Source organism: Triplophysa dalaica, chromosome 19 (assembly GCF_015846415.1).
Source record: "Triplophysa dalaica isolate WHDGS20190420 chromosome 19, ASM1584641v1, whole genome shotgun sequence".
Taxonomy (NCBI): domain Eukaryota; kingdom Metazoa; phylum Chordata; class Actinopteri; order Cypriniformes; family Nemacheilidae; genus Triplophysa; species Triplophysa dalaica.
Genome location: NC_079560.1, coordinates 1,377,501 through 1,393,218, shown reverse-complemented (window position 1 = coordinate 1,393,218; position 15,718 = coordinate 1,377,501). Strand labels below are relative to the sequence as shown.

The 15,718-nt window shown below is 39.8% G+C and overlaps 2 protein-coding genes across 5 annotated transcripts in view; one reads left to right on the top strand and one right to left on the bottom strand.

Annotated features, from left to right (window-relative positions):
- The first annotated feature begins 8,038 nt into the window (after positions 1–8,038).
- Positions 8,039–10,359, top strand: LOC130407779 (sphingosine 1-phosphate receptor 3). The gene is made up of 2 exons (XM_056731002.1): positions 8,039–8,246; positions 9,175–10,359. Exon 2 carries the CDS (start codon positions 9,323–9,325, stop codon positions 10,355–10,357), a length of 1,035 nt encoding a protein of 344 aa, XP_056586980.1. The 5' UTR covers positions 8,039–8,246; positions 9,175–9,322; the 3' UTR covers positions 10,358–10,359.
- An 857-nt stretch (positions 10,360–11,216) lies between these two features.
- The window catches only part of shc3 (SHC (Src homology 2 domain containing) transforming protein 3), a 21,036-nt gene continuing 16,534 nt past the window's right edge, over positions 11,217–15,718 (bottom strand). For 3 of the 4 annotated variants that reach the window (XM_056731000.1, XM_056730998.1, XM_056730999.1), the window contains exons 10-14: positions 15,695–15,718; positions 15,351–15,405; positions 15,055–15,249; positions 14,382–14,692; positions 12,742–14,246 (exon numbers count right to left, since the gene is read on the bottom strand). The exon at positions 15,695–15,718 is cut by the window's right edge and continues 124 nt beyond it. In XM_056731000.1, the coding sequence (XP_056586978.1) occupies positions 14,118–14,246; positions 14,382–14,692; positions 15,055–15,249; positions 15,351–15,405; positions 15,695–15,718 (714 nt within the window). In that variant the 3' untranslated portion in view covers positions 12,742–14,117. Of the gene's footprint in view, positions 11,334–12,741; positions 14,247–14,381; positions 14,693–15,054; positions 15,250–15,350; positions 15,406–15,694 lie in introns of those variants that run through there. The other variant, XM_056731001.1, reaches the window with a different exon arrangement.

Below are 15,718 nucleotides of genomic sequence, written 5' to 3'. Positions count from 1 at the left end.
AGATAACACACTGAGATCTGTTGTCAACAGCCCTACAGTGATGTGATATTATAAAAAATATTAAACTCACTTTCACTTAACAAGTCACGCAATTCCTCCGTTAGTGCAGATCACAACCTCTAACTTTACTTTTTATATATAGCAGACCAGGCATTGACATAAATATACTTGTTTGTGAGCGCTTTTGTCTTTCCCACATAACAAAGCAGTCTGGCTTTAACAGGCAACACATCTGCGTTTAGATGGAGAGTTTGGGTCTCTTTACCCCCGTGCATTCAAACCACATCCCTTTCATGATGAAAGTGTGTCCTCTGACTCCAGGCCTCCGCTCCGGGTGGTTCTCTTCGTCTGAGACCGACCATATTCCTTCTGCTGACAGAGATGTTACCCGCCTCTTCCTGCCGTTCTATTTCCATTCAGACCAGAAAAACTCAAAGGCGGACCGGGTTTCACCTCAAACTCTAACTGCTCCATCTGGAGACACACTTAGACGAATTCTTAGCCTTTATTGCCATGAACGCAATTGTTTATAAACAGTTGATTCAGTTAAAGTAAATGTGTAAAATGGAGATACGAGCGATGTTATTGTTAGTTGTGCGTTGGAATATACTCAGAACGTTTTGTTAGCAAACGAGAGACAAAAAAACGTGTGGAAGTTTCGAGTCTGTGGAAATCTTCATGTGGGCCTGGTTGACCATAGCGAGGGGTTGTGTGTCAAGAGATAAATAAATGGAAACCGACAGTAGGGTCTTCCAGAGTGCAGGTGAAGTTGATGTTGCTGCTAATGTTGTGTTCACCCATATGAGAGACCAAACAGAAGAGAGCGTTTGTACCGCAGAGAGAAGTGCACACCCTTCAGAGACATTCTTTTTTCCAGCAGAACTGCCTGAGACACAAGAGTCTGAAGTAAAAGTTTAAACTCACCGAAAAAATGACATATTTCCTGATTTTATCCTCTGAGGGAACGGAAGAAACAATGTAACTCTCTCTGGACGCAGACCCATTGTGACATCATCACGCCGGGATGCTGTCGCCATGGCGATGGTTTAAAGAACGCCACACAGGAAACTCCATCACAATGGCTTTTGTAGTCTTGTCAACTTACACCAAATACACTCAGACCTTGAATCGTGAGCTTTTGAAAGTTTGATCCGCGAGTCTTTTGGAGCGGGAACAGGCGGATGTGAAGATCCCTGTGGGGTCAAGTATGTCCAGAGCCCGACTGCACGTTTCCTGAGGCCACTCAGGATAGAAAAAATTCAACACCCTCTATTGTTTCACAACATGATGTTAGCAAATCAGTCACGTGGCTCCTCATTCAAGAACACGGATGTTCACACGAGACCTTGGAGCTCAGGGATGCTCTGACTGATGTGTCAACCCGGAGTGTGAAAATATACATCTGTCACTACCAAATGAAAACGGCGAGGAAGAAATGAGCTGAAAGAAGCAAGAGATCAGGTGTGCTTATACAGTTTAACAGAAAATCAAGACCAATTGCTTTGGTCTTCAACATGAAACATCAAAGGGCTTTTGTTTGTCTTTTGATTTTGGTGTGAAATGTAATCTGGACATGTTGTTGAAAGCTTTCCCTCTGTATCCCAATGTGCTAACAGCTTAAATCGGCTTATCATTTTATAACTTCTCATTTTAACATTTGACCTCAGCGTTCTCTTTGGGACTCTTAAATGCATTACTGAAGGTCTATATTAGCAGCACTTAAAGGACCAGCATCATTTCAGACGACTCCGTCCTGGACATATACAGGCAGTCACCTGCTCTTACATCATCAAACCCATTACATCTGTTTCGGATTTCATGTCTGATGCACTTCTGATAAAAAGATAAAACACACACATAAACCTGCACAATACCAAATATAACATAGCTTTTAAGAAATGTGTTTTTTTTAACCTAAAATGCATCTGTGTGCATTTTCTAATGAGAAAAATTGTGGGTGTTTCTTTCGTCTTTGTCTGTGATTTGATAGGATGTATAAAAACAGCCGACTGACACTTGAAGGGGAGGAGTTAACGAATGCTCCGTCCAAGCCGTCTAACTTACGTCATTAAAATGGACAGTCATTACATGAAGGAAGTGCATTTCAGATTTTAACTAAAGATAATGAGGGCACACAAATTTTGAAAAGAGAATGACCCACATTGATCAACTATTTGCAATAAACGCTGCGATATTTCAGGAAAAATAGGCATTGTCATTTCTTATTTCACTGGGACTTTAAGTTCATTTTTATGGAAAGTTCAGTTACTTTATGTAGTAAGTAGTATAGTGTTAGTATACGAATGTGTACGTGTAATTTGGTAATTTGGCTTACTGCATAATTTTAAGTGTGTAAAGCACACCGTAATAAACTTTAAAGGAGTAGTTCACTTCAAAATTTGACTTTCCGAACTAGGAAGAGATGTCAACTATAGCTCAATTTATGTCACAGCATTATGAAAATATGATTTAGTTTAGAGAGTTTCATCCGACGTACGCACCTGGCCTAAATTTAACTTCCGGTTATAATAATACAATTTACATTATATTTAATTTATATCAACATTATTTTATATTCATATTTCATTGGATATACTTGTCATAAATTAAACTAAAGTCACTCAACAGTTGTTTATTCTTTGCGGATGTCCACCAGAACTTTAGTTTGGGCCACATAACGTTTGTTGCTGCTGCTGAAACCGTCTATTGTTCCTTTAGGACAGAACAAAGTCTGGTCTAGGATAAACTTTCCTTTAGGAAATAGTATGCGGTCAGCTTTTAAACATAAAATTACTGAAATGTTTAGATTTAGATTGTTTAGGTGTTTAGATTAAATGACAATTGTGACAATAGTCTACAAGATTTTCTTCACGAGTCTAATTGCTTTAGGAAATGACAAAACACCTCAACGCCACACAGGAAAAAGTGTCTCTGAGAATGATCAAAAAAGCGTGAAGACGTGAGCCGAAAGAGAGACGAGTTTGTGGTGCACCTGCTGAGCAGTGCACATCACCTCACATATGAAACACAGATGAACACGTCCCGTGCATGCATGAAGTTTCTCTCAGCATCTCCACAAGGTCGTGTAAATGAACTCTGACTCCATCTCAAGGACATGCACATTAGAGAGAGAGAGAGAGAGAGAGAGAGAGACCATTAACCAAAGACCTCTGATGTTACTGTTGGATTTCAACCAGAACTCTGTTCTACCCCACCAAGGTCCTGCAAAGAGCAAATTCATTTATATTCTTTTTTCTGAGAAGGGATATCGTAAAACATGAACACATTATTTACTGGAATTATAAATGTGGCCTCTGACATCATATGGCATAAAGCACATGATTCATTCGCACAGGAAGTTGAGACGCGGGAGGATTGATCAATATGCATTTGCAGGACATTAAACATCTGGAGATGAGCGATACATACATGTTTAAAGGCTGTTTATATATAACCTGCATCAGCACTCTCATCACTGGATAAACATGATCATCAGCTCATTTTAGGAAGCCCAGATCTACATCTGAATAAAATGCGATGGTATGCCGTGTGGTCTAATGTGCAACCCCAAAAAATGCTTTCTATTTTAAAACGATATCTGACGTATTTGCAAGCACTTGATGAGGCGGAAGACACTTTCAAAGCTGTTATGTTTACACATGGTTCAAGCAGAAAAGGGTTATGATCCTGCATCGCCGTTTGGAATTGAATCTTCTGCGTTTGATTATATATTCCAATTCTATAATTACATTGAAACATTTTTTAGTTCCTCTTTCCTCTTTATGTGTTTTCAACTTCTAACGTCTTAATCTAACATGATCTGTTCACACATCGAGCACAGTTTGTCTGCATTGGAGCTTCAGACGTCTGTGTGTGTGTGTGTGTGTGTCAGCATGATGTTCTCACATTTTTACAAATAGCTCACCCAAAATTATTTATTCACCCTTATGTCATTCCAAACCTAACAAAAAAAGATATACCAAACTGCCGCCCCTTTTCATAGTATGAACACAAAACACCATCGAGACATTTCGCAAACTATATTTTTTTTGTGTTGCTGTTTTGCTTTAGTAAAGGTTCAGTGAAGCATCTTCTTATTCAAATCAGAATATACAATTTGTATCTTCAAAGAATTAATAAAGTTTCTCATTTTTGTCAGAAGTTTTCTAGATTTGTGTTTAGGTTTCTCTGACGTTCCTCTGAGGACTGGAGAAAAGTTCTTTGTGGTCTCTAAATGACATCAGTCAGGGAAACCATTTTGGGGTTTTACCGGAACGTCTGCTTAAGAGTCGACTCCTTTCAGACGTTCTTCATCTGCAGCGGGTCAAATCTATACATCCAACACGCACTGTCTGACTGCTCAAAAATATCAATAATAGACGTCTTTGAGACGGGAGACGGTCACCGCCACATTCTGATCCATTATCAAACAAAGGGAACAGAAGTGTGGAGACCATGAGATGTCTACAGCATGACTCTCACATGCCCTTGTTAGTCGGCAGTGGTCAGGTTTGTGGCAACAAATAATGAAGAAATAAAATACCAGCGAGTGGAAAAGTGGTCCAGTGTTACGTGGCAGAGTCTGAAGAGCAGAGCGTGAAAGAGCCACGCTGCTATTCACTGAGAAAACTCTTTCAGAGCTCAGGAGATTTGATGGAGTTCTCTGTTGGGTTTCATTCAAGTATCAACTTCTCCTAAAACTGCGTAGGAGGAATAAAAACAGAAAACAAATGAGACTGAGATTGTTCAAACACATGAAGACATTTGGTGTAAATTTTGGTGTTCATATTTGAGATCTTCAATAATATTGACTTTTAATTGCAGACTTGACAAATCTGAGCTCAGTTTGACACATTGTTGGCATCTCTTCTCAAACTCTAATGACAGACACATTTGGGACACTTCTGACTCTCATGAGTAATATCTTGGTCACAGACTCGAGCAAAAGTCCTCACTGATTTCTACTGTACATGATAAATAATTGAGATGTTAAAGATATGTGTGGGTTTTTTTCAGCGGAAAGAGATATTATCATTATCGTTATTTTTAAGAGACTCAGTGACCTTGACACACAGTTTCACAAATAAGGGTCTGCGGTGGCTAGTCTGTGACATCACTTCCTGATGTGTGGAAACATAAACAAATAGGCTTTTTGCATGCGCTACACCATATTAACTTATGGTGAATAAAATACAATCAAAAATTAATAATAAACAAAATAATAAGGAAAGATTATGATTATTTCTATCATACAAACAAAACACAGTACAAACAAAAGAGAAAACACTTGCTTGGGGCAAGACACACACACACACACAAGAAACACATGCGCGCACACAAACACACACACACAGGAACAGACACAAACACACACACACCACACGAACACGCATGCACACACACCCCGCACAGGAACACGCACACACACAGGAGCACACACAGAAACCCGCAAACACATGAACACACGAACGTGCACACACAAGCACACACAAACACCCACAGGGACGCGCACACACAGACACACTAAATGATAGGTTGTGGTTTATTGTAATCATGAGTTTTTTCCTACAGGCGCAGCAGTTACTGTAATAAAGGGTTTCCAGCTGAACTTCTCCAGATCAGATTTTTTGTCTGCCGTCAAGTGGCCAAAAATGTTTGGCACAGAGACTCCGTCATAAGAAAAAGATTATGTCTGAACATGCATTTCAGCTGAATAAACCCTGAATATCACATCAGAAGAAAAATCTATTCTTCTTTACATCTCAGACGACATAACGGAGCTCACGGTTACGTTCAATTAGGTTTCAACATTACCAACACAACTCAACAAGAATTCTCTCAAATAGAAAAGTCTGTTGTTGTCGTACAGTAATAGTAGAATGAATGTGGATCAGGGAAGTCAGGTTTGGGATTCAATTTAATATTTATTGAACAAAAGACTTCCTGTACTAGCCTTCTTCAGTTTGCTTAAGATCTATGATACGCGTGTAAAATAAAACTGTGAATCATATTCTGAAAATATATCTGATATCTCACAATCTCAATAACTTGGGCGCAGGCTGATCACACATTTCTCAAAACACCAAAAGCCCTTCATGCATGGGGAACCTAAGACTCATTTAAGAAATAAAATAACAAATGAGATTTCTTTAATACTCCAATTTAACAAGCAAAAGAAAGAAATCTCAACAACATTTTACATTTAGTGATTTAGCAGACACTTTTATCCAAAGTGACTTACAAAGAGTTTAAGGAGCAATACGCGATATGTCATACAGAAGGTAAACTAATTGATCTTGTAAGTGTAAGTGAACTTAAACCTTAATTATCAAATCATTCAGGATCAATAATCTAAATGATGTCTGGTATTATACACTGCAGTGTGAGAAATCTCTGAGCAGATTTTCTTGGGTTAGTCTGATGGAGGAGTTTTCATTTGCTGGCGGCGCGGTGGACTCACATCAACAATCCATGATGATTCTGTACAAATACACCTGCTATCCAGGTGGAAACATCTAAACAGAATCAAAGTCCTTGTGCTCACGGTCAGTCCGTGCAACCCCAGTATAAACACACGTGCGTGTGTGTGTGTGTGTGTGTGTGTGTGTCAGTCCTTGTCTCTCTTGCACAAACACAAACTTTTACAGTACTGTCACATATACACTGCTCTTCACGCATTTATGCATTTGGCAGACGCTTTTATTCAAATCGACTTACATTGCATTGTATTATACATTTTGTTTCTCATTATGTGCAAACGAACCCTTGACCTTGGCGTTGCTAACACCATGCTATAACCACTGAGCCACAGGAAAGCCATACATGCCCACTCTCACATACATCCACACACACTCACAGACGTCAGCAGTACAGTAGAACTCTCCATCAGGCCGTTACCACAGAGCTCAAGCTAAACTTCTCATTTTAATGTCACTTCGCTGGATGTTTATTGCTCTTGTCTGCTGGCTAGTCGTGCCAGTGAAACGCCTCATATGTGAGACGGCCTTTTCCTCCACACTGTTCCATTACTCAACTCAAAATCTGCTGCTGAGAGAAAAACTGCTCTTACGTCCATCTTAACCAGGGGTTCTCAACCTTTTTGGCTCCAAGGCCCCCCATTGTATTCAACAATATTCAAAGGCCCCCCTTCCACTCACAAAACCTTCAAATTTCTATCCAATAAACTATTTTTGAGATTAACGTCAACTGGAAAAACGATTATTATCTATAAAAATGGCCAAATATTAAGAAATATTTATGTATTTCAGTGCTTATTTTGTCTAATTTTAAAATATTGGTCATCTAGAGGCCCACTTGGAAGTCATCTGGGGACCCTTGTTCTCCACGTCCCCCCTGTTGAGAACCACTTATCTAAACCCATTTTACCTTTTTCGAAACAGCACAAAATAAATCAGAGAGAATTTACAATCTGCAAACAATGAAAGTTTACTGTGAAGGAGAAAACATATATTTGCCCTTATAGTGAAACTTTGTACAAGGATCAGATAAGAAATCAGAGTCATTCAAATAAATCGAACACCTTTAATTCAAATCTAATGTGGCTTTGTGATAAGATGGAAATATGATATCGCATCATAGCACCCTGAATTACCACATTGGCTGCATTCTGTATTGCGGTTCAATAGTAAAGCATGTTGTTTCTTTCAGTTTCTGTTTTAATGCAATACTTACAGATATTACAAAACCTCTTCTGTCACCCACAAACAGCTTAACCTCTCACAGAAAGAGACCCCATCTGTGTCAACCTCATGTGTAACTAACCTGCAAACAGATTACAGAACAGCTTTTCTAGATCTACCTGTAATAGCGAACATGAAATAACAACGAATAATAGTTCAGCAGTATTTCTTCATCTCGTTACAATGTTATTAGACGAACACAATGGAATACACGCAATGTGTGATGCTAAAGGTAACGGTTTACCTCCAGTGATGTAGATGGAGTTGTGTTAGAGTTCATGAGGGGGAGGTCTGACTCTGTGGGGAGAGATGCGCCACTGACTTTCTTCCATTACGCGCCGTGAATGCGCAGCTCTGTTTTACGCGCAAAGCGCACCATCACTTTCCCGTTGTGTACTGATCCGAAACTGTTCTGTATGTACTGTACCGATGTGTCTGAACACCAGGACATGCGGGAATAAACATGGAAACGTAGGAGCTCTTGCTTTTAAAACAAGACACGAATGGGGTACTGTGGAGACAGACTGCGGTTCAAGATATCTGATGGTAAGTAACCAAACAAAATCAGATTAAACACATCCCTCACTAAATAAGAGATAAGATCGTTTTTTTTATTTTATGACAGTGCTTGAATATATTCGTTATTTTCTTGTGACCGATTTTGGAGAATGATATAACAATCATATGTTTTTATTACAGTATTATGATTTAAAGTTTCCTCTGCATTGATCATTCAGTGGTGATGTTCATTTCATCTTTTTATTCTTGTCCCGCGTTTGTAAAATAAATGAATAAGAAATGATTTACATCAGACTTTGTGATGCGCATGAAGCTCAAACACGTAGACAGCACAACCAATGTTTTTTTATGTACCATAATATTCTTCGCTACACATTAGAGGATCTTAAATGTATTATATGACATATGCCAATCATGAATTGCAAAAGACGAGATGAAAAGTAAAAGAGTAGAAAAATTATGCGCCAAGAATTGATTGGATGTGAAATGTGGGCGTATCATAGCAGAATGAAGCCTGACGATTGGACGGGTGATGTCAGTTAAAAAGTAAAATATTTTAAAGTTATAACATCTTGATGACAGATGATAAAACAACTTTTGTTCTTCTTAGAAGCATGTATTTAGGAACACCAGTAAGTTCCCCTTAAGGCATAATTCACCCTAAAATAAAGAATCTGTCATCAATTATTCCTCCTCATGTGTTTGTAAACCTGTATGTGAGTCTGTCTTCTATGGGACACGAAAGAAGATCTTTTGAGGAATGTCTTTGTGGTTTTCACTTCATACAATGTAAGTCAATGGGGTTCAGTGTTTGTAAGATTATCAACATTCTTCGAAATATCTTCTTGTTGTGTTATGCAGAAGAAAGAAACTCATCCAGGTTTGACAAGACGTGAGGATGAATGAATGATGAATGAAAGCAGTTCGTGTTTAATTTGATCTATTGATTCTTCAGGGAGATGTGTGCCACCAGCAAGACCGTCTTGACCAGTGACCCTTAAGACGACCAGTGCATCCACTCACCCATCTGAAGTTCACCCACGGCCCTCGACTCATCCATCCAGCTTCACTTTCACATCATCTCCCTCACAAGAGTCGCTAGAATGTCAAATTCAAACATCTTTATCCATTACAATTACACCGGCAGGCTGAACAATCGGAACACCAGTCCTATGGACCCAAAAACGGCCGTGTTTTTGGTCATCTGCAGCCTTATTGTTTTGGAGAACCTGATCGTATTGGTGGCCATTTGGAAGAACCATAAATTTCACAACCGCATGTATTTTTTCATCGCTAACATGGCTCTGTGCGACCTGCTGGCCGGTGTGGCCTACATAGTCAATCTTCTGATGTCAGGCCATCACACGTGGCACCTGTCCCTGACCCAGTGGTTTGTGCGTGAAGGGAGCATGTTCGTAGCTCTTGGCGCCTCCATCTTCAGCCTCCTGGCGATCGCTATCGAGCGACACCTCACCATGATAAAAATGAGGCCGTACGACGCCAACAAAAACTACAGGGTGTTTCTGTTAATAGGGACGTGTTGGTTGATCGCCATCACCCTCGGAGCTCTGCCCATTTTGGGCTGGAATTGTCTGGGAAACCTTCCGGAGTGCTCCACCATCTTACCGCTCTACAGCAGAAACTATGTTGCGTTCTGCATCACCGTTTTCATTTCTCTGCTGTTGGCCATGTCCGTGCTGTACGCCCGGATTTACATCCTGGTCAAGAGCAGCAGCCGCAAAGTCACCAAGCACAGCAACTCTGAGCGCTCCATGGCCCTCCTCCGTACCGTGTGCATCGTGGTGGGTGTCTTCATCATCTGCTGGATGCCCGTCTTCACGCTCCTCCTTATCGACGTGGCCTGCGGACACAAGAGTTGCCCCATCCTCCTTAAAGCCGATTGGTTCATTGCCCTGGCCGTTCTGAATTCCGCCATGAATCCGGTGATTTACACACTAGCCAGTAGAGAAATGCGTCGGGCGTTTTATAAGCTGGTGTGCGGCTGTGTGGTGGACGACGGTGCGACGGGGTGTAAACAGAACACGGACCCCAGCAGAAGCAAGACCAGTTCAAACTGCCAAAGAGCGGCTGAACAAGACGAGCCAGAAAACCAACCGGTCAGCGCCAACAAGAGTTAAAGACTCAATAAAGTGCAGACTGCAGCATTAGTGCATTCTATAGTATGCGCTTTAGAAAGTGCACATTAAAAACATTAGCGCATGCAAAAGCGAACGGGGCTGTAAGCCGTTTGAGTGATGGACTTGATATGAGAAGATCTTTAAGACGTCACATTGCCAACTAAAGTTTATGAGGGGATTGTCAGATAAATCAATATTGCATGAGTGTTTTTACATCACAATTGACAGGCGAGATGAACCTGGAATGAGCTGAAAACTATTGAAGTTCATTCCTTATCAAACTATCCAAACGTAACGTGCAAGAATTATGCAAACACAGTTTGAAGTTTATTATAGCAAAAATCTATTCTGCCAAGTGTGGATGTGAGCTAGCATGTTTTACATTTTAGTCTTTATGATGTGCTGTATATAGATTGTTGATTTATGTCAGATATGTAACTTAATTGTAACATTTCAAACACATCAAAGGACAGAGTTTGGGTATTTAAATGAGATCTATCTGTCTGTACGGAGTCATTATTGGCTGCTGTAGATGTGTTATAAGAGTTCATTCTTAAAGCTTAACACAAATGCTGTTTATTGGTCCGTTTAACAGTGTTTCACTGGCGCCTCCTGCTGGACACAAGTGTGAAGCACAGCTTAAATTAAAATTAAAATGATATTTCTTCGAACATTTAAGATATTGTTTGATTTGGCTTTGATTCATGAAGAATATATGAAGCGGTGTAGAGGAGAGCAGCAAAAAATAAAAGTAATCTAAAAACAAAAAAGCGAAAAAAAGAGGAAAAAAAACGAAACATATTCTAAACACATCAGCTGTTTTATTTCCACTATTTATAACTAACAAGTATGCCATTCATAGAAGCAAATGGTTAATCTGTGAGTGTGGTTTGGAGCGTTCTGTGTTTGATGGCGTTTGACCTTCAACACATCATAGGCAGAAGCTCAAAGCTGAAGAGCCGTCACATCAGACGTCCTGTGGGCAGAGAACGACACACCAGCATGAATAAAAGCTATTTAAAACATTTTTGGAACAATTATAGGGTGGTTTCTCAGACAGGGACAAAAATAAAGAGAACCGTCCAAACCGAAAACAACTTGAACTGACAAACACTCACCTAAAGGATTATTAGGAACACCATACTAATACTGTGTTTGACCCCCTTTGGCCTTCAGAACTGCCTTGATTCTACGTGGCATTGATTCAACAAGGTGCTGAAAGCATTCTTTAGAAATGTTGGCCCATATTGATAGGAAAGCATCTTACAGTTGATGGAGATTTGTGGGATGCACGAAGCTCCCGTTCCACCACATCCCAAAGATGCTCTATTGGGTTGAGATCTGGTGACTGTGGGGCCATTTTAGTACAGTGAACTCATTGTCATGTTCAAGAAACCAATTTGAAATGATTGGAGCTTTGTGACATGGTGCATTATCCTGCTGGAAGTAGCCATCAGAGGATGTGTACATGGTGATCATATAGGGATGGACATGGTCAGAAACAATGCTCAGGTAGGCCGTGGCATTTAAACGATGCCCAATTGGCACTAAGGGGCCTAAAGTGTGCCAAGAAAATTGAACAGGTGTTCTTAATAATCCTTTATAGTGCATGTTAAAATACATCAGTCAATACATTGTACCGTCTCAAAATGCACACAAGTAATGTGTTTTTATTTCTAAATTAAACTATTCTTCTTTAAATTTTCTTTTTAAACTGAGGCCTAGTCCTGGTTTAAACTAATCTCTGTTGGAGAAATTTAATGTATAATTTAAAAGCATTTACTGATGAACATGTTCAATACTGTTAGAAGATAAGTTACACCATTATATTTATAGAGTAATTTAATATTATTGTACAAGTAATATGTTTGGATGAAACCTGCTGTAATTTAACTTTATAGTATATAAACTGAAAACAATCCAACTAGAGAAACTAAAGTTCTTTGATTTTACAGACTAGACAATCAAACTTTTTCTTTTTAGATTTAGGGTGAAACGTGTTTAAACAAAATGTATTAATATTGAAATATCAAATTGAAAAACATAACTCGCCAGTATTTAAATAGTTGAAATATTAGATTCTTGTTGATTTTTTATCTCGTCTGTCGTGATGTTACACTAAAATGAACGAACTTCATGACATAATTTAGATTATATTACATTAATGTAAAAAAATAAATGCTCTCATTATTTAATGGGAAAAAAACATATTGGGCCTTATATGTAATACCACAAGATTTTGGTTCTCATTTCTTGGATCTGAAACAGAATCTAACAAAGAACATGAAAAAATACACCTGCGGGAATAATTAAGAGACCTTTTCACTTTTTCACTCATATTTTCACTTTTTCGAAGTATGCATTTTTGTTTCATTCTGTGAGCTACTAAAAATATTTCTCCCAAACTTCAAATTAAAGTATTGCATTTATTTGCAGAAAATGAAAACTGGAGAAACAGGTGAAAAGAACAGAAAAGATTCTGTGTATTTGTTCAGACCTCAAATACGGCAAAGAAAACAAGTTCAGATTCACTTTAAGCAACACAACAGAAATACTTGTACATGTATTTAGAAACATTTCAAAATGATTTTTTATGTGATAATCTGGATTTGTTCATGTTGTCAGGCTTTCACATTGCTGTTGGATGACTTTTTTCCAATTAAGAAGCATTCGGTGCGTGTTAATGATGCAATTTCAGAAAGTTTGTCTCATCGGCAATAAAACACTGACTCTTATTGATCACACACAAAAGCCTTGCTTATGCTATTCATGTATAATCCTTTAATGTCAAAGAATAAGCGTAATAATATCACCGTGTTTGTTTGTGAAGCCCACAGTCAAACCATGAAAAACATACGACCGATAGAAACATTCAGGGTCTAAACGAAAGCTTTCGACCGAACGAATACACACCGTCGACAAGTTTAAAGAAGTAACTCAAGGGAATGACTAGTGGGAAAGCAGAAGGATTTTACACTGTGAGCAAACACACAAGCACCTCCGCTGGGCTCTGGATGCTACCAACAATGACCACAAGTACAAGTTTACGCTTTTTAAGTCATGCGAGTGCCACAGGTTTCAACGTCATAGAAAAATGTAGGTACTGTAAAGCCGTGTGTGTGTGTTTGTGGGGTTTTGTACGTGCAGCGTGTGACTTGTGTTAAAGCAAACACATTCATGTCCTCCGTCTGAAAAGCATAAAACAGTGATTTGATAGAAGCTACCAAAGCATCTCGCACACTAGCCGCTGCAAAGGACCTCAAATAGACCCATATATAAACAGCTTTATTTTTTTCTCAAACATTTGTTTTTCGTCTAATTTCTTACCACCAAACATGAAAATCCAGTTGTGCTTGATAGACAAAACTAAAACTTTGTTTATTCTAAAATACGATTTTCTGAAACTAGTTTTCACTTCGACCGTCTTCAAGATCGAGTCGCTTTCTTCTAAACTATATCTAGGATTTACGCTTTCAGCTGTCCGAAACCCACCAAAATCGTCAAAAATAGAGATTCTTAACCGGCGCGATAAAACACAGTTTTGTGAATCACGTCTCAGTCCACGAGAGCGCCACGTCTCATCGTCCAAAACAAATGGTCCATAAGGATCTAAAAAGCGCCGTCCTCCGTCGTTCCTCGTCACCTCCAAACGTCTGACAGTCATCACGTCTTCTCTAACCAAGAGAACTATACGATGAGAAAGTGTGTTTTGGTGAAAGAGAGGGGTGGGGTTACCCTGCCCACGTGATCCGAGGATTCCTCACTGTTTTCTTTCCACCGGCTGCTTCAAACACAGTTCGCTTCCCGCCGAGACGATTGGCAGGTTGTTGTCACGGTGATGGCCAATCAGGTGACTTATGCTCTCAAATATGTGATCTTTAGTCCGAACCTGGAGAAGATAAAGTGGATTTAGTTTCAAATAACCAAATGCATGTCTGCGCTCGGATCACAGAACGTCCAAGCGTGCTGGGAAATGACGCTAACTATAAACTGGTGTGATAAACATTCTCTGTCTCTCTCTCACCGTGCCCTCAGGATCCACCAGCAGCAGGTGTTTGGCCAGTCCGTTGTGCATCCCGGTCAGGACGTACGAGCCCGTGTTGGTGGTGCTCTTCCGCACCAGAAAGTCTCCGTCGTGGAGCAGCAGTTTCTCTGCCTGTCGTCGGCTCATCTCTCCGTGATACCAGGTCTGGTCTTCCAGCTCCTCCTGAGCTCTGAGAGCGGCGGCACGCACCAGCAGCGGGCTGGAGTTATCCACAGACGCGGCTTTATGAAGCTCAGCGGCGGGCGGACCTGCGGCTGGACTCTGAGTCATGATCGCGTCTTCAAACGGCTCTGCGCACAAAACAGGACACGGTTACGTCAAAAGCGGCAACTCTAAAAGATCTCGACAAGATCTATAATGTTCAAGCAAGGTTATTGTAGTTTACTAAAACGAATGATTGAAACATTGAGGTTTGTTGAAAATAAATAAATAAAAAAGTCAAGAGTTATTAATGGAATAAAACCTATATTGCAATATCAAAAGCGTATGTAGTATACTAGAACTATAAAAAACATATATTATAAATTCTTCCATGATCAAATGATCCGAATGATTCTTTCCACATTTGATAATCCAATAAAGACACAACGTGGTATGATGAAAGAAAGCGGCGGCACGATATGAATAGTTTGGTATTCTTTGAATCTCTTACTCATGTCAAAAAGATCTTTCCTGGGACTGTCTTTAGCCGCCCCGAATGTGCCCGTATCACATGGCGTCTCCGTCTCGCTCTGGAGTGCCGCCAGCACCTGCGTGTCAATGTGTTGTGTGTTCACATACGTGGGTACATCACCAGGTTTAGAGGTCTGACCTTTGACCTCAGGCAGACTGTATATATCACACGACCCTAAAGGAGAGACATAAACAGCAGATACTGGTCATCATCTCACTGTAATTTCATGTGAAGTGTGTGAAGAGAACGTGAACGTGAGGCAGAGGAAATTTGACCTTGTTGGATGAACATGGGTCGGCCTTGATAGTACGTCTGATCCACTCCAGCGCCCTATAGAAAACAACATATATTCTTATTCTAAACGATTTTAAGGTCCCCTTGTAAGTTTAAAAAGGCCCACTAGTTAAGAAGGAAAGCTCCATGAAATTGAAACGACTCAAGTTAACTTATCTGCTTGAACTGGCACCTTTTCTTCTGGCAGTATGCGATAAACGTGCAAAAATGCATTTTACCATAAAAGACTTTTCTGTTCACACTTAATAAAGAAATAAAATGCATGAGATGACTGTATGAATAATGAGACGTCTGATAATCAGCACATGGCCAGGGGGGCGGGCACCTGGCTGTTGTCTTGCATCTGATT